Source organism: Myxine glutinosa, chromosome 1 (assembly GCF_964187855.1).
Source record: "Myxine glutinosa chromosome 1, kmMyxGlut1.1, whole genome shotgun sequence".
Taxonomy (NCBI): Eukaryota; Metazoa; Chordata; class Myxini; order Myxiniformes; family Myxinidae; genus Myxine; species Myxine glutinosa.
In genome coordinates, this window is record NC_136261.1 from 36,537,208 (window position 1) to 36,558,859 (window position 21,652).

Sequence of the window (21,652 nt, forward strand, 5' to 3'; positions counted from 1 at the left end):
GGGTCGTAGGACTAATCACGAATACTTAAGTACTCGCGCCGCCCAGAAACGAGGAAATAAGCCCCGCTGGAATCACGGGTGTTGGTGGATACGCCGAGCGGTAGCGAACCTGTGACCCGAGCCGTTATCAAGGACTAAACCCGATCCAAGCGGTCCGTAATCGTGCCATGCTTACCCAATGGAGGAAATGAAGGAAACAGTCGAATTTGCCTGGGAAGAACATGGCCTCCCTAAAAAAAATTATTTCTTAATATTTTTTTACCATATTTTTACCTCAGCGCATTTCAGCGAGGAATATTATACACGGATTCTGACTGGTGGCAGAGCAGCACGCTGATTCGCTCAGAGCGATCACGTGATGTTCCATCCCCGCCGCCAGTTGGCTTCACTTTTCACGGAGTATGAGCGTTCTATATATTTTCAATTCAGTGCGCCCGACTCGCTCACGTACTTGATTTGTGGCATAGACATGGCCATTGGGCCTTCACGGTGTAATTTGTGCGAGGCTTTTGTCCGAGTGAGCTTGAGTCGAGAGGGCGAATGTACGGGTTGGGAATGTACGGGTCTCCCTTCCCCCACCCGGCAACGCCGGTACTGGAGGGCGTCACAGGATCGGTGAGTCTCCAAAATCCGCTTCGTGCTGTTGCGAAGATTCAGGACGATGTCACGATTGTTGTGCTGCTCTCCGACCATGAGAACTGCAACGTCATTGTTGACTGGCCCTCCCCTTCCCTCCCCCTTCCGTCCTCCCCTCCCCCTCCCTCTCCACCCCTCCCCCTCCCTCTCCACCCTACCCCCTCCCCTTCTCCCCTCCCCCTCCCTTTCCCCCTCCCTTTTCCCCCTCCCCCTTCCCCTCCCCCTACCCCTTCCCCTTACCCCCTTCCCTCCCACCCTCCACCTCCCCCTCCCCCTCCCCCCTCCCCCTCCCCCTCCCCCTCCCCACTCCCCCTGCCCCTCCCCACTCCCCCCTCCCCCCTGCCCCCCCTCTCCTCCCTCTCCCCCTCCCCCCCCGCCTCCTCTTCCCCCTCACGTTTATACACGGAATGCCGGGTACTTCCCCCCCCCTCTTCTCCCCTCTCTTGCCCTCCCCCCCGTTCCCCTCCCCCTCCTCTTCCCCCTCCCCCTCCCCCTCCTCTTCCCCCTCCCCCTCCCCCTCCTCTTCCCCCTCCCCTCCCCCACCCGGCAATGCCGAGTACTTCTGCTAGTATATATATATATATATATATATATATATATATATATACTATATATATATATATATATATATACAAACATACATACAGTCAAACACTGTTATAGACGGCTTTGCCCTATGGGATACGCTGTAAAAATGTTCATGTTTTATGTTTAACTATGTTTAACTTGGTTACTCATCACTGATTTGAAGTAAAACTCAAAGCAGTTATTTTAAATACCTGAATGTTGTTGAAGTATCATTTACTCTTCTTATTCTTCTCGTGTTTTTGGTTGCCATGTTAGTTTGTATCATTGCTGTGTAAAAACAACACGTGATGGTTAGACGATGTGTGGGAGGATACTGATGGCTTTCAGTTAGATTGTGAGTGTGTGTATTTATGGGTTTTGTTATATAGTGTGTGCATGTTAATACTGGTAAATATTACAATGTGACATGTGAGTGAATAAATTGGTGAATTTTATTAAACTAGGGCATGCCCGTACTATATATAAGCTAGGACGTGCCCGTACGTGGGTGCCCGTTCCTTGCCAAAAAAAAAAAAAAAAAAAATTTGTGTAGGGGTGTGTGTGTGTGTAAACATCCTAGGGCGTGCCCGTACGTGGGTGCAAAAAAACATGCGTGCAAACAACAACAACAAAAAAAAACTTTGAAACCACGTGGCAGTAACGACCACAGAACCCCCCCCCCCCCTCTATTTACATGAATGGTTTGGTCCATTCGCAACGACCACAGAACCCCCCCCCCTCTATTTACATGCAATGGTTTGGTCCATTCGCAACGCCAAAGCGAACGGCGAACGGCTAAATCGCCATAGCTCGGTAAGTACTTGTCCGATTAATTTCAAACCTTGAAAAGGCACATCCTCGGGTCCCCAGCAATATACCTGGCAAGTTTAAAGTATATCGGACCCGTGGTTGTCAAGAAACAGCGGTCACAGACAAACAAACAAACGTACAAACGTACAAACGTACAAACGTACAAACAAACACACAGAGATTACTGGAATTATAGATAGATGGTGAATTTATATACTGTATTGGTATTTGTTAGATGGTGAATATTTATGTTCATGTGTATTTGTGAGTGAGTATTTGATCGATAATGAGGGTACATTGTCTTCAGAAAGTATTCACACCCTTTGACCGTTTTCACATTTTGTTGTCACAGCCTGAATTTAAAATTGTTGTAATTGAGATATTTTTGGCACTGATCCACACATAATACCCAATAATGTCAAAGTGGAATTCTCTTTTACAGAAATTTTTATTTAAAAAATTAAAAATTAAAACATGAAATGTCTAATTTATGTAAGTATTCAACCTGTATCAGTTTTTGCACATCTGAATTCTGTATCAGTTTTGCACATCTGAATTTGGGGAGTTTGCTTTGGATTTGGATATTTGATCACAACTCCTTACCCTTCATTCAAAAAATGAAAAATAAAAACCAGAGGTTGATGAGATGGAGTTTGGCTTTGCAGGAGTTCAATTTGGAAATTGAGCATGTAAAGTGCAGGGACAATGTCGTTGCTGATGCTTTGTCCAGAGTGAACTAACTTTGGAAATTTCTGAAGGTTGTTTGGAAGTTTTGTTGCTTTATTTTGGAAATATTAATTATCGTTGCTCACGGGAATTGATGATTTGGGTGTGAGTTTTACTTTTGTTTGTTTGGAGTTTTTGCCTGCAAAGAAAGTTTTCACTATGTTCAAACTTTCTTTCTTGAGGGGGGGAAGTGTTGCTGATTCGTCACTTCCGTTGTTGTGGTTTTCATCCACTGTAAACATTTTTGATTCCATGTACTATTATTGTTGTCGTTTGAGGGAAATAGAAATTATTATTTTCAAAAGGAAAAAAGTTAATGTTTTAAATGAAACCGGAACCGGACGACGAAGAGGAAGAAGAGAAAAAAAAGAATGGCGGAGCGAGTGGAGTCGGACAAGAAGCATAGTTGCTTTGTGGTCTGGAGCGAACGTTGGTGAACAAGAGTCACGAGTGAACTTTGGGTTTCCCAGGAAAGGGATTCCTGCGACAGAGTTGTTATCGCTGTGACAGATCAACCTGCGTGCAGGTTTTGTGGTCGATTCCGAAGAGAATCGTTGGACTGCCGTTACGTCTCGAGTACGGGCCGTCGGCCATTTTGACTCACGCGCTTTGCGCGTCACGCAAGGTTTCTTTGTTTCCCTTCAGCCGTTTTCACCGCATTCAGACGTCTCTGGTGTGTGTGTGTGCAACATGACTTGTGAAGGTTAATTTGCGGTTCGCTGACTGTGAGCCGTGGAACGTCCACACCCGAGGGTGTGATTTCCCAGTCGCCTGGAGGGTGCCTTTGGATTTCCCAGTCGCCTGGAGGGCGCCTTTGCACAGCTTTGGCAGCAGGACTGTAACTGCCAACCCAACGGGATTCTAGGCTCGATTGGACATTGATCTGACGATCGCTGGAGCGAATCAACTTTGGCTTGAAGCTGGGAATTAGAGACATTGGGAATCTTCTTCTTTCCGCTCACTTGGAGCACAGTGAGTTATATTGTATGAACCTGATGGTACCATCAGAGGATATATATTGCTTGTACTTTTGATTACTATTATTGTTGTACTGTTATTCTTGTGTGATCTTAATACAATATTTGTTTGTTGGTAACAATTGGTGTGGCTTCACCAGTGATCTTTGACATCCAGAATAACACATTTTTCTGCCGTGACTCCTCTCGGGGCTCGGAGGTACACCGTGACCAGGGGGTTGGGGAGGAGCACGTAACAATATATGGTTAGATGGTGAGAGTTTGATCGGTATTTTGTGTATATATGGTGAGATGGTGAGTGTTTGATCGGTAGTGTGTGTATATATGGTTAGATGGTGAGTGTTTGATCAGTAGTTTGTGTATAAATGGTTAGATGGTGAGTGTTTCATCGGTAGTTTGTGTATAATTGGTTAGATGGTGAGTGTTTGATCAGTAGTTTGTGTATATATGGTTAGATGGTGAGTGTTTGATCAGTAGTTTGTGTATAAATGGTTAGATGGTGAGTGTTTGATCGGTAGTTTGTGTATATATGGTTAGATGGTGAGTGTTTGATCGGTAGTTTGTGTATATATGGTTAGATGGTGAATGTTTGATCGGTAGTTTGTGTATATATGGTTAGATGGTGAGTGTTTGATCGGTAGTTTGTGTATATATGGTTAGATGGTGAGTGTTTGATCGGTAATTTGTGTATATATGGTTAGATGGTGAGTGTTTGATCGGTAATTTGTGTATATATGGTTAGATGGTGAATGTTTGATCGGTAGTTTGTGTATATATGGTTAGATGGTGAATGTTTGATCGGTAATTTGTGTATATATGGTTAGATGGTGAATGTTTGATCGGTAGTTTGTGTATATATGGTTAGATGGTGAGTGTTTGATCGGTAGTTTGTGTATATATGGTTAGATGGTGAGTGTTTGATCGGTAATTTGTGTATATATGGTTCGATGGCGAGTGTTTGATCGGTAGTTTGTGTATAAATGGTTACATCGTGAATGTTTGATCGGTAGTTTGTGTATATATGGTTAGATGGTGAATGTTTGATCGGTAGTTTGTGTATATATGGTTAGATGGTGAATGTTTGATCGGTAGTTTGTGTATATATGGTTAGATGGTGAGTGTTTGATCGGTAGTTTGTGTATATATGGTTAGATGGTGAGTGTTTGATCGGTAGTTTGTGTATAAATGGTTCGATGGTGAGTGTTTGATCGGTAATTTGTGTATATATGGTTCGATGGTGAGTGTTTGATCGGTAGTTTGTGTATATATGGTTAAATGGTGAATGTTTGATCGGTAGTTTGTGTATAAATGGTTAGATGGTGAGTGTTTGATCAGTAGTTTGTGTATATATGGTTAGATGGTGAATGTTTGATCGGTAGTTTGTGTATAAATGGTTCGATGGTGAGTGTTTGATCGGTAGTTGGTGTATATATGGTTAGATGGTGAGTGTTTGATCGGTAGTTTGTGTATAAATGGTTCGATGGTGAGTGTTTGATCGGTAATTTGTGTATAAATGGTTCGATGGTGAGTGTTTGATCGGTAATTTGTGTATAAATGGTTAGATGGTGAGTGTTTGATCGGTAGTTTGTGTATATATGGTTAAATGGTGAATGTTTGATCGGTAGTTTGTGTATAAATGGTTAGATGGTGAGTGTTTGATCAGTAGTTTGTGTATATATGGTTAGATGGTGAATGTTTGATCGGTAGTTTGTGTATAAATGGTTCGATGGTGAGTGTTTGATCGGTAGTTTGTGTATAAATGGTTCGATGGTGAGTGTTTGATCGGTAGTTTGTGTATAAATGGTTCGATGGTGAGTGTTTGATCGGTAATTTGTGTATAAATGGTTAGATGGGCAGTGTTTGATCGGTAGTTTGTGTATAAATGGTTCGATGGTGAGTGTTTGATCGGTAGTTTGTGTATAAATGGTTCGATGGTGAGTGTTTGATCGGTAATTTGTGTATAAATGGTTAGATGGGCAGTGTTTGATCGGTAGTTTGTGTATATATGGTTAGATGGTGAGTGTTTGATCGGTAGTTTGTGTATATATGGTTAGATGGTGAGTGTTTGATCGGTAGTTTGTGTATATATGGTTAGATGGTGAGTGTTTGATCGGTAGTTTGTGTATATATGGTTAGATGGTGAGTGTTTGATTGGTAGTTTGTGTATAAATGGTTAAATGGTGAATGTTTCATCGGTAGTTTGTGTACAAATGGTTAGATCGTGAGTATTTCATTGGTACCTACATGAGAAATCCAACTTGTACAGGTATTTTCTTGCGTGGAAAACCTTGTTCTTCACACCACGCTGGAATTCCTGCTCAATGTCTTTTGAACCAATGTTTGAACTCTGTAAAAAAAAAAAAAAAACCACCTTTAGAGGCCATTTTTCCCCGCAAGCGGGGGTTGGCCTTTTTCGGAAACTGTGGTTGTTGTTGTTTTTCGGTCCCCTTTTTGAAGCAATGTTTTACGGCCGGATGCCCTTCCTGACGCCAACCCTTTTTGCCGCCTTTAACGACAAGCAGGGAATTACCAGTGAACTGGTACTCAATTAGCCGACCTCGGAAGGTATGACAGGCTGAGTCAACCCCCCTGGCGTTAATTCAGCGATTGACCGGGATTCGAACCCAGGATCCTAGGATCCCAAGCCGGCACCCTAGCCGCTAGCCCAACACCAGGGATAAACCAACACCCAACACCAGGATTCCAACCCGTTTGAACTCTGTAAAGAAAGTTATTTGTCATAAAACTTTTAACACTAATGTGTGTCCACTCAAGTCTATTTTTGATGATAAAACAAACTCGTCAACCATTTTCCATCAAAGTCATTAAATGTGGCTGCTTTTGGAATTGTAGACGCTGGCCTGCAAACAGAGCCTGAAGGGCGGTGTACAGAAGTGTTAAAAAAAAAAAATACAAGGTGCAGGGAGGTGAAACTTGCTGCACATGATGTGCAAGGTGCACATAGTAAAACGAGTGTTCATTTACATGCGTATGATTTCTCATAAATAAAGAAGATATAAGCACAGGTGGACTATGCACAGGTGTACACTCGGCTGAGGCTTCAGACTTTGGCATTCCCACGTGGCTGCACCGTCGAATAAACTGTTCCAACCCGTCATTTTTGAAGGGCTTTTTACGCGTTGTCTAATAATGAGCACATAATCAATTCGTTCATTCTCTCATTCACAGTAAATATAAGACATTTTTGGATCCTCAACCATGTCCATGACCCACCTTGGTGTCGTACTCGATCCACCGACCATCGTTTTCTTGCCAACACCATGTCGCACCTTTCTCTGATTGCACATTCTGTGCAATTAACTCATCTTCATCTTCATCTCCATCTTCATCTCCATCTCCATCTCCATCTTCATCTTCATCTTCATCTTCATCTTCATCTCCATCTTCATCTTCATCTTCTTCATCTTCATCTTCATCTGCCTCAGACTCTGAAGAATCTTCTGATGAAGAGCTGCTGCGACAACAACACGTATTAACAGTAAACTTTTCATTCTGCATCTTTTGCTCTGTTCACACCTTTTCTATGCGTTACAACAGCAAACATAAAATGCAAAAACATAACCTCTCATTCCTTCGGTTATTTGGAATCTCAATTTCAATACAATATTTGTTTTTCTTCTAAATTCAGGACACGAGCAGTGACGTCAAAAGAACAATGCATTACTATGTATTGTTCTGACAATGAACAAATTGTAATTAACAATGCACTAATTACAATTATTAGTTAGTTTGTAAACACCTGTATAATCCAGCACGGGGCACTTAAACTTATCCTCGACCATGTTGGAAAAATGACTTCCACGTTTACCTTTCGATGATGGAACATTGCTCCAAAACATTGTGAAGAAGAACAAGTCCAACAATTTCCTCGAAACTGAGTAAGACAAAACACTTCATTGTTAGATTTGCGGGATTGGGTTCACAAAATAGAATCCTGAGTTTGAGTCAGTTATTTTTTACCCCCCTAAGCAGCAAAATTCATATTGTTTATTAGTGTGCCGCTAATAGCACCTGCACCCCCCTTCCACGCCAGAAACTCATCTATGCGTCATGTTCTCTAACATCTAGGTACACACACACACACACACACACACACACACACACACACACACACACACACATCTCGTTTTCACCCCTCAGCCCAAATTGGGCTCAGGGGTATTGTCGTCCGGGCGTCCGTCAACTTTTGGTTTACCTCAATTTCAAGCAGAACAGCTTGTCCGATTAAATCCATTTTTGCAGTGTCTGTTGGGGTTGAGTAGAGGAAGGTGCTTTCGAAAATGGGTGCGCTGCGATTTTCAATATGGCCGCCACGGCAGCCATCTTGAAATTGGTTTCCATCAATTTCGAGCAGAACAGCTTGTCCGATTAAATCCATTTTTGCAGTGTGTGTTAGGGATGGGTAGAGGAAGGTTCCTTTCGAAAATGGGTGCGCTGCGATTTTCAATATGGCCGCCACGGCAGCCATCTTGAAATTGGTTTCCACCATGCATGGGCTGAGGGGTTACGCCTGCTTTGCGGTGCTATTTATTTCATTTCTGTTCCTCACAATATTCTGTCTCTCTCTCTCTTTTTCACACAGACACACGAACATACACATACACACACATACACACCTCGTTTTTTTCATTTCTGTTCCTCACAATTCTGTCTCTCTCTTTCACACACACACAAACACACACACACACACACACACACACACACACACACACACACACACACACACACAAATATACATCCACACACATCTCCCCCCCCCCCCCCCCCCCCATACCTCTGCAGCAAGTACTCTTGTGGTACAGGGGGCACATAGTCGCCATTACAGTTGAGGTGCAGGAGTTATTTTATTATATACTCCCTCACAAACCTACCATTGATTGGATATTTCATTGAGAATGTAGAGACCATTATAACCAATCGTATTAATCCATTGCACCATGATCTGTGTTTTCAACTGGAAACAAATCATAGTTTCCATAAAGGTGGCAGAGACTTTCAAAGTGGAACAATCTGGACTTCAGTACTGGATTCGTTTTGAGCGACAAAGTGAATTATTATTGCACCGCAGCACCCTACAAGTCATCCTCCATATAAAACAGAGCAGCGAATGTGCGTCTGTGTCTGTATGTCCGGTAACTACTCCAAAACCCTTGGGCCGATCGACATAAAAAATTCAGGGTATACTCGTGGGGCCCCGAATTTGCTTTTCTGCAAAATAGTTTTCAATATTTTGTCAAAAACAACTTCGAATTTTTTTTGCAATTTCTTGTAGATGCTATTACCTCCACCAATGAAGGTGGGCGGAGGTTATGTATTCACCCCTGATTGTCTGTCTGTTTATTTTTCGGTCCATGAGCAGGATATATCAAAACGTTGTGGACAGATTCAGACGAAATTTGGTGGACAGGCCGTCTCAGTGACGACGCCAAAATGATTAGATTTTGGTGAAGCCCGGATCCGCTACTATAACTTTTTGACTGATTATTCACCATTGAGAGATAAAGCCCAAAACTATATAGTATATATAGCTCAATACCTCAAAAAGTTATGGATGGATTGAATGAAGCATGTTGGAGATGTTGGGTATGTGACAAGGACTAATTGATTCGATTTTGGTGAAGATCCAGATCGGAATACAAAAATGTTAGTGATTCTTCACGATTGAAAGATCGGTGCCAAAAACTATATATAGCACAATATCTCAAAAAGTTATGGACTGATTCAGACGAAACTTGGTGGATGAGTTGGGTAGTTGACAAGAACAAGCCAATTAGATTTTGGATAAGGCCTGTATGCAGATCTGACCAATCAGTGGGATTTAAAACGCAAACTGTTTGGTATGGTGGGGGTATGCGCTCGACACCCATTGGGCCTAGAAGGGCACTCCTGCATGGAGGTCGGGTGTACCCGCTAGTCTTTTTATGAAATTGTACAAGGGTTAAAGGCAGCCAATATTCCCACCTGATGAGGTTCAATATTTATGAATTAGAGCAAATAGTAAGGGAAACATATGAAAATCTGTTAACTAAATTGTTACCAAAAAATTTCTTCACCAATATGTTTGTAAAGGTGTGTAATAACATGTGTTAAAATGTTGAAGGTCAACTCCCGTGGGAAACCCAGAAAAAAAGCTGTTGAATTCGGGTACCGAAAAATTATTTTCGAGAATTTTTATTTTTTTAAATCGGCCCTTAAGTAACTTATGAGGGGTCAAATAAGGGTTTTTCATGATTCTGAGTTGATTGCTAACATTTATATTTCACCACAGACACTCCTTTGTGGAAAAATAATTTGTAAATATATATCATTTTCTACTTTGCAGGACATGGAGTCTAGCAATATGGATGAAGACGTTACTCCACCTGTGCTCAATTGCTTCATCTGTGCACGCTCGGATACACCAGCTGAAAGGCTCATACAGGCAACTCCAAAGGGATACTCAACTTTATTGAAACAAGCAGAAACTGTCGAAAATGTTACTGTTGTGGAACGTATGAAGGAGGCTCAAAAGGAAGGAAAACTGAGGTACCACCAGAAGTGTAAAAATGATCTGTACAACAACTTTGTTGCAACCACCCAGAAGTCAGCTCAAGCATCAAAGGCAGAGAAAGAGTCATCAAAGTTGAAGAGAAGACGCACTACTTGTGAGTTCAGTTCATCAACTGGCTGCAGTTCTAGAAGATCACAGTCAGTTGACCTCCTGTATAAGGATGTATGCATTCTTTGCAACCAACCAGCCCAGCTCTACAAAAATAATCCAGCACAAGCTAGAAAGAAATACAGAGTGCCAGATAATTTGACTGCAGATACACTGAAGGCAAGCTTGCTGAAGACAGCACGGAGTCGCGGGGATGACTGGGGCACTGAAGTCACTGGACGCCTGGAAGGGATCAACGACTTGGTAGCAGAAGAAACACTGTACCATTTGCGATGCAAACTTATGTTTGCGAGAGGTGACAGTTTGTCCAAGACTGATGAGGAAGGAAAAAGGAAGAGAGGACAGAGGAGTATTGATGAGGAGCGAGAGGCAGTTTTTATTGAATTCTGCGAATGGTTAGACTCAGAATTAGAGCATGGGGTAATGAACATGGACCAAGTCCATGAAAAGCTGCAGGAGTTTGATCAGTCACCAGAGAAGAGCCTTTCTTATTCAAAGCATTGGCTAAAGATAAAACTTCTAGAGAAATACGAAGACACCTTGTATTTCACAACACAGGAAAGAAGGGCAGATGTACTCTGTCTCAAAGATGGCACCGACAATATTCTGCGAGCGCATCATGCTAATCTTGACCATGGAGATGAGAAGACTCAGATCATAAAGACGGCACTCAGGTTCATATCCAATGATATTGCCTTGATTGATTTAGGTCCAAAGTCATACCCCACCACACACAGTATGACTGACATCGATAGTCAGCTGACACTTGTTCCTGCAAGCCTTCAGATGTGCTTGAGACCGATTGTCAAGACAGACGAAAGAGTTGCCGTTTGGGGGCAGAATTTTATTAAGGCCTGTCGACCTCGGTCTGGAGTATTGCCACACCAAATGGGGCTTGCCATACAACTTGATCATAGATTTGGGTCAAAATGGATGCTCAACAAGTTCCACCGGCTGGGATACACTGAGTCTTACACGGAGACACAAAACTACAAATACTGCTTCCTTAATAGTAGGAGTGGCGATGATGTTCCAGATACTTCTGGCACTCTTGACACCATTGTGGAGGAAACCGATGAACAGATCAATGATGAGGTTGCGGTTGATGCTGCGCTTGAGGATCAATCAGTGATGACAGCCAAAGTGCCAGCCAGTGAAAGTGAATTGTCAAGTAATGATCAGGTGGTCTTTATGGAGGTTGGGGAAACAAACAATGCAGTCACTCAGTTTGTTGGAGACAATATAGATTTAAACATTGTCTCTATTCACGGAAACACTCCCTTTCACTCAATGGGTTGGATCGAAGTCACCTCTCCGGCACCACCTTTGCCAGATCCACAGACAACAGCAGCTTTCCCCCGGGTGAAGTTGAAGGCACTCGACAAAGCTAAGATCCTGAGAGGAACTGAAGTAAAGATTATTCCATTTACGAACAGGAAACAGATAGGAACAAACGCGATCATGTTTCTCCCCCTCGATGAGCTTTCCTCCTCCCTGGCTCATGATCAGCCACTCCTCACTCCAGGTGACACACTCTGGGCAGCGGGGTGGGTGATCAAACCAGAGACTCTACCTCCAACAGAGGGTGCAGCTGCACAACATTCACTCCGTGCCTACCTGCAGACCCGGGACTGGATCCTTCTACAGAGCATGTCTCTGAACCCCAGTGACTATGGATGGACAATAGGTGTGCATGGGTATGAGCCAGTTCCAACACTGGACCCCACGGCTCCTGAGGAGCTATTGCAGTTCACGAGCTGTCATTGTCATTGAGATTGCAGCAACCGGCGATGCAGCTGCAAGAAGAATGGGGTCACGTGCATCTCGGCCTGTGGAGTCTGTAATGGCATTACATGCAGAAACTGCAGTCATGATGTTGTTGAGTCTGAAGAAGACATAGACAATGACTGTTGAAACTTCTGACATTGTGAATGAGAAATAACTCTTGAGTATTATATATGTATGTGAAATAAAAGCTACTTTGTGTGTAAATGTAAAAGTGAAAATATAAATGTTAACAATCAACTCAGAATCATGAAAAACCCTTATTTGACCCCTCATAAGTTACTTAACGGCCGATTTAAAAAATAAAAATTCTCGAAAATAATTTTTCGGTACCCGAATTCAACAGCTTTTTTTCTGGGTTTCCCACGGGAGTTGAACTTCAACATTTTAACACATGTTATTACACACCTTTACAAACATATTGGTGAAGAAATTTTTTGGTAACAATTTAGTTAACAGATTTGTGAAATATCTCATAAAATGCCCTTACTAAAAACAAATCCACATTAGTAGGGAATAAAAGAAGTAAATTACTTATCGGAGAGAACCCCTGTCTCGTATGAAGAGGAACGGCTCGAATGAAAGAAAATGATTACTCCAGGATTCTAGGTTATTGTTACTCCCACAATGTGATTATTGTTACTCCCACAATGTGATTATTGTTACTCCCACAATGTGATTATTGTTACTCCCACAATGTGATTATTGTTACTCCCACAATGTGATTATTGTTACTCCCACAATGTGATTATTGTTACTCCCACAGTGATTATTCTTACTCCCACAATGTGATTATTGTTACTCCCACAATGTGATTATTGTTACTCCCACAATGTGATTATTGTTACTCCCACAATGTGATTATTCTTACTCCCACAATGTGATTATTCTTACTCCCACAATGTGATTATTCTTACTCCCACAATGTGATTATTCTTACTCCCACAATGTGATTATTGTTACTCCCACAATGTGATTATTGTTACTCCCACAATGTGATTATTCTTACTCCCACAATGTGATTATTGTTACTCCCACAATGTGATTATTCTTACTCCCACAATGTGATTATTCTGACTCCCACAATGTGATTATTCTTACTCCCACAATGTGATTATTCTGACTCCCACAATGTGATTATTCTGACTCCCACAATGTGATTATTCTTACTCCCACAATGTGATTATTGTTACTCCCACAATGTGATTATTCTTACTCCCACAATGTGATTATTCTTACTCCCACAATGTGATTATTCTGACTCCCACAATGTGATTATTGTTACTCCCACAATGTGATTATTCTTACTCCCACAATGTGATTATTGTTACTCCCACAATGTGATTATTCTGACTCCCACAATGTGATTATTCTTACTGCCACAATGTGATTATTCTGACTCCCACAATGTGACAGAAAGACAAACCTCGATATCTTATGACCTCCACCGGATGCCATGATGACGTAGAGGTTGTTCCAATGCCTTATGAAAACGACGTCTTGGTTTATGTTGCTGTTCCTGCACCACAACATGGCTCAGTTTGAGTGTTTGAAACATCTCCATCTTAGATTGTATCTACATTCTAATATTATAATGCGACGTTAATCTTACAGACAAATGGGTTTTGGTAAAAAATACTTGATGAACGCACCCATTTTAATGCGACACGGTGACACGAGATTTAACCATGAGATCAATCAATTGATCAATCAATGGTCTTAGAGGAAGACCAGTCGAGGAGGAGGATGAGAGCGGCAGGACGAGGAGGAAGCTGAGAGAGGCAGGACGAGGAGGAGGATGAGAGAGGCAGTACGAGGGGAGGATGAGAGAGGCAGGACGATGGGGAGGATGAGAGAGGCAGTACGAGGGGGAAGCTGGGAGGGTCAGGACAAGGGGGAGGATGAGAGAGGCAGGCCGATGGGGAGGATGAGAGAGGCAGGACGAGGGGGAGGCTGAGAGAGGCAGGACGAGGGGGAGGCTGAGAGCGGCAGGACGAGGAGGAAGCTGAGAGCGGCAGGACGAGGGGGAGGCTGAGAGCGGCAGGACGAGGGGGAGGCTGAGAGCGGCAGGACGAGGAGGAAGCTGAGAGCGGCAGGACGAGGGGGAGGCTGAGAGAGGCAGGCCGATGCGGAGGATGAGAGAGGCAGGCCGATGGGGAGGATGAGAGAGGCAGGACGAGGGGGAGGCTGAGAGCGGCAGGACGAGGAGGAGAATGAGAGCGGCAGTACGAGGGGAGGATGAGAGCGGCAGGACGAGGGGGAGGATGAGAGAGGCAGGACGATGGGGAGGATGAGAGAGGCAGTACGAGGGGGAAGCTGGGAGGGTCAGGACAAGGGGGAGGATGAGAGAGGCAGGCCGATGGGGAGGATGAGAGAAGCAGGACGAGGGGGAGGCTGAGAGCGGCAGGACGAGGAGGAGAATGAGAGAGGCAGTACGAGGGGGAAGCTGAGAGCGGCAGTACGAGGGGAGGCTGAGAGCGGCAGTACGAGGGGGAAGCTGGGAGAGGCAGGACGAGGGGGAGGCTGAGAGAGGCAGGACGAGGTGGAAGCTGAGAGCGGCAGGACGAAGAGAAAGCTGAAAGGGGCAGGACGAGGAGGAGGCTGAGAGCGGCAGGATGAGGGGGAAGCTGAGAGGGTCAGGACGATGGGGACGCTGAGAGGGGCAGGACGAGGAGGAAGTTGAGAGGGGCAGGACGAGGAGGAAGTTGAGAGGGGCAGGACGAGGGGGAGGCTGAGAGCGGCAGTGCGAGGAGGAGGATGAGAGCGGCAGTACGAGGGGGAAGCTGAGAGAGGCAGGACGAGGAGGAGGCTGAGAGAGGCAGGACGAGGATGAGGCTGAGAGAGGCAGGACGAGGGGGAAGCTGAGAGAGGCAGGACGAGGAGGAAGCTGAGAGCGGCAGGACGAGGGGGAGGCTGAGAGCGGCAGGACGAGGGGGAGGCTGAGAGCGGCAGGACGAGGAGGAAGCTGAGAGCGGCAGGACGAGGAGGAAGCTGAGAGCGGCAGGACGAGGGGAGGCTGAGAGAGGCAGGCCGATGGGGAGGATAAGAGAGGCAGGCCGATGGGGAGGATGAGAGAGGCAGGACGAGGGGGAGGCTGAGAGCGGCAGGACGAGGAGGAGAATGAGAGAGGCAGTACGAGGGGGAAGCTGAGAGCGGCAGTACGAGGGGAGGCTGAGAGCGGCAGTACGAGGGGAGGATGAGAGCGGCAGGACGAGGGGGAGGATGAGAGAGGCAGGACGATGGGGAGGATGAGAGAGGCAGTACGAGGGGGAAGCTAGGAGGGTCAGGACAAGGGGGAGGATGAGAGAGGCAGGCCGATGGGGAGGATGAGAGAAGCAGGACGAGGGGGAGGCTGAGAGCGGCAGGACGAGGAGGAGAATGAGAGAGGCAGTACGAGGGGGAAGCTGAGAGCGGCAGTACGAGGGGAGGCTGAGAGCGGCAGTACGAGGGGAGGATGAGAGCGGCAGGACGAGGAGGAGGATGAGAGCGGCAGTATGATGGGGAAGCTGGGAGAGGCAGGACGAGGGGGAGGCTGAGAGCGGCAGGACGAGGGGGAAGCTGAGAGGGGCAGGACGATGGGGACGCTGAGAGGGGCAGGACGAGGAGGAAGTTGAGAGGGGCAGGACGAGGAGGAAGTTGAGAGGGGCAGGACGAGGGGGAGGCTGAGAGCGGCAGTGCGAGGAGGAGGATGAGAGCGGCAGTACGAGGGGGAAGCTGAGAGAGGCAGGACGAGGAGGAGGCTGAGAGAGGCAGGACGAGGATGAGGCTGAGAGAGGCAGGACGAGGGGGAAGCTGAGAGAGGCAGGACGAGGAGGCAGCTGAGAGAGGCAGGACGAGGAGGCAGCTGAGAGGAGCAGGACGAGGAGGAAGCTGAGAGCGGCAGGACGAGGGGGAGGCTGAGAGCGGCAGGACGAGGGGAGGCTGAGAGCGGCAGTACGAGGGGGAAGCTGAGAGCGGCAGTACGAGGGGGAAGCTGGGAGAGGCAGGACGAGGGGGAGGCTGAGAGAGGCAGGACGAGGTGGAAGCTGAGAGCGGCAGGACGAAGAGAAAGCTGAAAGGGGCAGGACGAGGAGGAGGCTGAGAGCGGCAGGACGAGGGGGAAGCTGAGAGGGTCAGGACGATGGGGACGCTGAGAGGGGCAGGACGAGGAGGAAGTTGAGAGGGGCAGGACGAGGAGGAAGTTGAGAGGGGCAGGACGAGGGGGAGGCTGAGAGCGGCAGTGCGAGGAGGAGGATGAGAGCGGCAGTACGAGGGGGAAGCGGAGAGAGGCAGGACGAGGAGGAGGCTGAGAGAGGCAGGACGAGGATGAGGCTGAGAGAGGCAGGACGAGGGGGAAGCTGAGAGAGGCAGGACGAGGAGGCAGCTGAGAGGAGCAGGACGAGGAGGAAGCTGAGAGCGGCAGGACGAGGGGGAGGCTGAGAGCGGCAGGACGAGGGGGAGGCTGAGAGCGGCAGGACGAGGAGGAAGCTGAGAGCGGCAGGACGAGGAGGAAGCTGAGAGCGGCAGGACGAGGGGGAGGCTGAGAGAGGCAGGCCGATGGGGAGGATGAGAGAGGCAGGCCGATGGGGAGGATGAGAGAGGCAGGACGAGGGGGAGGCTGAGAGCGGCAGGACGAGGAGGAGAATGAGAGAGGCAGTACGAGGGGGAAGCTGAGAGCGGCAGTACGAGGGGAGGCTGAGAGCGGCAGTACGAGGGGAGGATGAGAGCGGCAGGACGAGGGGGAGGATGAGAGAGGCAGGACGATGGGGAGGATGAGAGAGGCAGTACGAGGGGGAAGCTGGGAGGGTCAGGACAAGGGGGAGGATGAGAGAGGCAGGCCGATGGGGAGGATGAGAGAAGCAGGACGAGGGGGAGGCTGAGAGCGGCAGGACGAGGAGGAGAATGAGAGAGGCAGTACGAGGGGGAAGCTGAGAGCGGCAGTACGAGGGGAGGCTGAGAGCGGCAGTACGAGGGGAGGATGAGAGCGGCAGGACGAGGAGGAGGATGAGAGCGGCAGTATGATGGGGAAGCTGGGAGAGGCAGGACGAGGGGGAGGCTGAGAGCGGCAGTACGAGGGGGAGGCTGAGAGCGGCAGGACGAGGGGGAGGATGAGAGCGGCAGTACGAGGGGGAGGTTGAGAGAGGCAGGACGAGGGGATGCTGAGAGCGGCAGTACGAGGGGGAGGCTGAGAGCGGCAGGACGAGGGGAGGATGAGAGCGGCAGTACGAGGGGGAGGATGAGAGAGGCAGGACGAGGGGGAGGCTGAGAGCGGCAGTGCGAGGAGGAGGATGAGAGCGGCAGTACGAGGGGGAAGCTGAGAGAGGCAGGACGAGGAGGAGGCTGAGAGAGGCAGGACGAGGATGAGGCTGAGAGAGGCAGGACGAGGGGGAAGCTGAGAGAGGCAGGACGAGGAGGCAGCTGAGAGGAGCAGGACGAGGAGGAAGCTGAGGGGAGCAGGACGAGGAGGAAGCTGAGATGAGCAGGACGAGGAGGAAGCTGAAAGGGGTAGGACGAGGACGAAGCCGAGAGGAGCAGGACGAGGAGGAAGCTGAGACGAGCAGGTCGAGGAGGAAGCTGAGACGGGCAGGACGAAGAGGAAGCTGAGATGGGCAGGACGAAGAGGAAGCTGAGAGGGGCAGGACGAGGAGGGAGCTGAGAGGGGCAAGACGAGGTGGAAGCTGAGAGGGTCAGGACGATGGGGACGCTGAGAGGGGCAGGACGAGGAGGAAGTTGAGAGGGGCAGGACGAGGAGGAAGTTGAGAGGGGCAGGACGAGGCGGGAGCTGAGAGGGGCAGGACGAGGAGGAGGCTGAGAGGGGCAGGACGAGGAGGAGGCTGAGAGGAGCAGGACGAGGAGGAAGCTGAGAGCGGCAGTACAAGGGGGAGGCTAAGAGAGGCAGGACGAGGGGAAGCTGAGAGAGGCAGGACGAGGGGAAGCTGAGAGAGGCATGACGAGGGGAGGCTGAGAGCGGCAGGACGAGGAGGAGGATGAGAGAGGCAGTACGAGGGGGAAGCTGGGAGAAGCAGGACGAGGAGGAGGCTGAGAGCGGCAGGACGAGGAGGAGGCTGAGAGCGGCAGGACGAGGAGGCGGCTGAAAGCGGCAGGACGAAGAGAAAGCTGAAAGGGGCAGGACGAGGAGGAGGCTGAGAGCAGCAGGACGAGGAGGAGGCTGAGAGCGGCAGGACGAAGAGAAAGCTGAGAGCGGCAGGACGAGGAGGAGGCTGAGAGCGGCAGGACGAAGAGAAAGCTGAATGGGGCAGGACGAGGAGGAAGCTGAGAGCGGCAGGACGAGGGGGAAGCTGGGAGAGGCAGGACGAGGGGGAGGCTGAGAGAGGCAGGACGAGGTGGAAGCTGAGAGCGGCAGGACGAAGAGAAAGCTGAAAGGGGCAGGATGAGGAGGAGGCTGAGAGCGGCAGGACGAACAGAAAGCTGAAAGGGGCAGGACGAGGAGGAAGCTGAGAGCGGCAGACGAGGAGGAGGCTGAGAGTGGCAGGACGAGGAGGAAGCTGAGAGCAGCAGGACGAGGAGGAAGCTGAGAGCGGCAGACGAGGAGGAGGCTGAGAGCGGCAGCACGAGGAGGAGGCTGAGAGCGGCAGGACGAAGACAAAGCTGAATGGGGCAGGACGAGGAGGAAGCTGAGAGAGGCAGTACGAGGGGGAAGCTGGGAGAGGCAGGACGAGGGGGAGGCTGGGAGAGGCAGGACGAGGAGGAAGCTGAGAGCGGCAGGACGAAGAGAAAGCTGAAAGGGGCAGGACGAGGAGGAAGCTGAGAGCGGCAGTACGTGGGGGAAGCTGGGAGAGGCAGTACGAGGGGGAAGCTGGGAGAGGCAGGACGAGGAGGAAGCTGAGAGCGGCAGGACGAAGAGGAAGCTGAAAGGGGCAGGACGAGGAGGAAGCTGAGAGCGGCAGGACGAGGGGGAAGCTGGGAGAGGCAGGACGAAGAGAAAGCTGAGAGCGGCAGGACGAGGAGGAGGCTGAGAGCGGCAGGACGAGGAGGAGGGTGAGAGCGGCAGGACGAAGAGAAAGCTGAGAGCGGCAGGACGAGGAGGAGGCTGAGAGCGGCAGGACGAAGAGAAAGCTGAATGGGGCAGGACGAGGAGGAAGCTGAGAGCGGCAGGACGAGGTGGAAGCTGGGAGAGGCAGGACGAGGAGGAGGCTGAGAGAGGCAGGACGAGGGGGAAGCTGAGAGAGGCAGGACGAGGAGGAAGCTGAGAGGAGCAGGACGAGGAGGAAGCTGAGATGAGCAGGACGAGGAGGAAGCTGAAAGGGGCAAGACGAGGAGGAAGCTGAAAGGGGCAAGACGAGGAGGAAGCTGAGAGGAGCAGGACGAGGAGGAAGCTGAGAGGAGCAGGTCGAGGAGGAAGTTGAGAGGGGCAGGACGAGGAGGAAGTTGAGAGGGGCAGGACGAGGCGGGAGCTGAGAGGGGCAGGACGAGGCGGGAGCTGAGAGGGGCAGGACGAGGAGGAGGCTGAGAGGGGCAGGACGAGGAGGAGGCTGAGAGGAGCAGGACGAGGAGGAAGCTGAGAGCGGCAGTACATGGGGGAGGATAAGAGAGGCAGAACGAGGGGGAAGCTGAGAGAGGCATGACGAGGGGAGGCTGAGAGCGGCCGGACGAGGAGGAGAATGAGAGAGGCAGTACGAGGGGGAAGCTGGGAGAGGCATGACGAGGAGGAGGCTGAGAGCGGCAGGATGAGGAGGAGGCTGAGAGCGCCAGGACAAAGAGAAAGCTGAAAGGGGCAGGACGAGGAGGAAGCTGAGAGCGGCAGGACGAAGAGAAAGCTGAAAGGGGCAGGACGAGGAGGAAGCTGAGAGCGGCAGGACGAGGAGGAAGCTGAGAGCGGCAGGACGAGGGGGAAGCTGGGAGAGGCAGGACGAAGAGAAAGCTGAGAGCGGCAGGACGAGGAGGAGGCTGGGAGCAGCAGGACGAGGAGGAGGCTGAGAGCGGCAGGACAAGGAGGAGGCTGATAGCGGCAGGACGAAGAGAAAGCTGAGAGCGGCAGGACGAGGAGGAGGCTGAGAGCGGCAGGACGAAGAGAAAGCTGAATGGGGCAGGACGAGGAGGAAGCTGAGAGCGGCAGGACAAGGGGGAAGCTGGGAGAGGCAGGACGAGGGGGAGGCTGAGAGCGGCAGGACGAAGAGAAAGCTGAAAGGGGCAGGACGAGGAGGAGGCTGAGAGCGGCAGGATGAACAGAAAGCTGAAAGGGGCAGGACGAGGAGGAAGCTGTGAAGGGCAGGACGAGGAGGAAGCTGAGAGAGGCAGGACGAAGAGAAAGCTGAAAGGGGCAGGACGAGGAGGAAGCTGTGAAGGGCAGGACGAGGAGGAAGCTGAGAGCGGCAGGACGAAGAGGCGGCTGAGAGCGGCAGGACGAGGAGGAAGGTGAGAGCGGCAGACGAGGAGGAGGCTGAGAGCGGCAGGACGAGGAGGAGGCTGCGAGTGGCAGGACGAGGAGGAAGCTGAGAGCGGCAGGACGAAGAGGCGGCTGAGAGCGGCAGACGAGGAGGAGGCTGAGAGCGGCAGGACGAGGAGGCAGCTGAGAGCGGCAGGACGAAGAGAAAGCTGAAAGGGGCAGGACGAGGAGGAAGCTGAGAGCGGCAGTACGAGGGGGAAGCTGGGAGAGGCAGTACGAGGGGGAAGCTGGGAGAGGCAGGACGAGGAGGAAGCTGAGAGCGGCAGGACGAGGAGGCAGCTGAGAGCGGCAGGACGAAGAGAAAGCTGAAAGGGGCAGGACGAGGAGGAAGCTGAGAGCGGCAGTACGAGGGGGAAGCTGGGAGAGGCAGTACGAGGGGGAAGCTGGGAGAGGCAGGACGAGGAGGAAGCTGAGAGCGGCAGGACGAGGAGGAAGCTGAGAGCGGCAGGACGAGGGGGAAGCTGGGAGAGGCAGGACGAAGAGAAAGCTGAGAGAGGCAGGACGAGGAGGAGGCTGAGAGGAGCAGGATGACCGTTAGCATTTAGAGGTGGTTTGCGGAGAAGTTCAGAGAGTGTGGTTTCGATACAGTTTAGATACACAGTATGCTAAATATTTTGATCACCATGAGGTTGTAAGAAATGTCTCCTTCCTAAAACGAAACCTTAATTCCACATTATTTCTGTAACATAGAAAATAACTGGTGAAAAACAAAACGAAAGTTGTCGTAAAAATATGTTAATAAACAAAAAGTTTCAACTCAGAAACGCTGATGGAAAATATCAAACTATGTAAGTGACGCCAACAAAAGTAGATATAAATTAGATGGAACTTACAGTCAATGTTGACGAAGAGAAGGTGAAGCAAGTAATGATACTTTGAAAGTTGCTTCCTCAAAGCATTCATTTCCTCATTCCCACAAGACCACGTCAAGTTGGAAATGCTGACAAGAGAAGGGTGTGTTGTCTATCAGGTATTAAATAGGTTCATTTCCTTATCCAAATAGTTTGTCTGTAAAGTCGCTGTGCAGTGGAAGGTAATTACCCTTCGCTCGCAAAGCGAAATGCGGGGTTAAGCATTCGCGTCCGT

At 49.4% G+C, this 21,652-nt stretch overlaps 1 protein-coding gene across 5 annotated transcripts in view; it reads right to left on the reverse strand.

Moving 5' to 3' along the window:
• The window catches only part of LOC137422864 (protein mono-ADP-ribosyltransferase PARP11), an 82,235-nt gene extending 60,751 nt beyond the window's left edge, over nucleotides 1–21,484 (reverse strand). For 2 of the 5 annotated variants that reach the window (XM_068109486.2, XM_068109456.2), the window contains exons 1-6: nucleotides 21,400–21,484; nucleotides 13,607–13,699; nucleotides 7,546–7,611; nucleotides 6,951–7,191; nucleotides 5,961–6,063; nucleotides 1,416–1,491 (exon numbers count right to left, since the gene is read on the reverse strand). In XM_068109486.2, coding sequence (XP_067965587.2) covers nucleotides 1,416–1,491; nucleotides 5,961–6,063; nucleotides 6,951–7,191; nucleotides 7,546–7,611; nucleotides 13,607–13,638 — 518 coding nt within the window. In that variant the 5' untranslated portion in view covers nucleotides 13,639–13,699; nucleotides 21,400–21,484. Of the gene's footprint in view, nucleotides 1–1,415; nucleotides 1,492–5,960; nucleotides 6,064–6,950; nucleotides 7,259–7,499; nucleotides 7,612–13,606; nucleotides 13,700–13,832; nucleotides 13,939–21,399 lie in introns of those variants that run through there. The other 3 variants (XM_068109476.2, XM_078770762.1, XM_068109466.2) reach the window with 3 other exon arrangements.
• Between the last annotated feature and the right edge of the window lie 168 nt (nucleotides 21,485–21,652).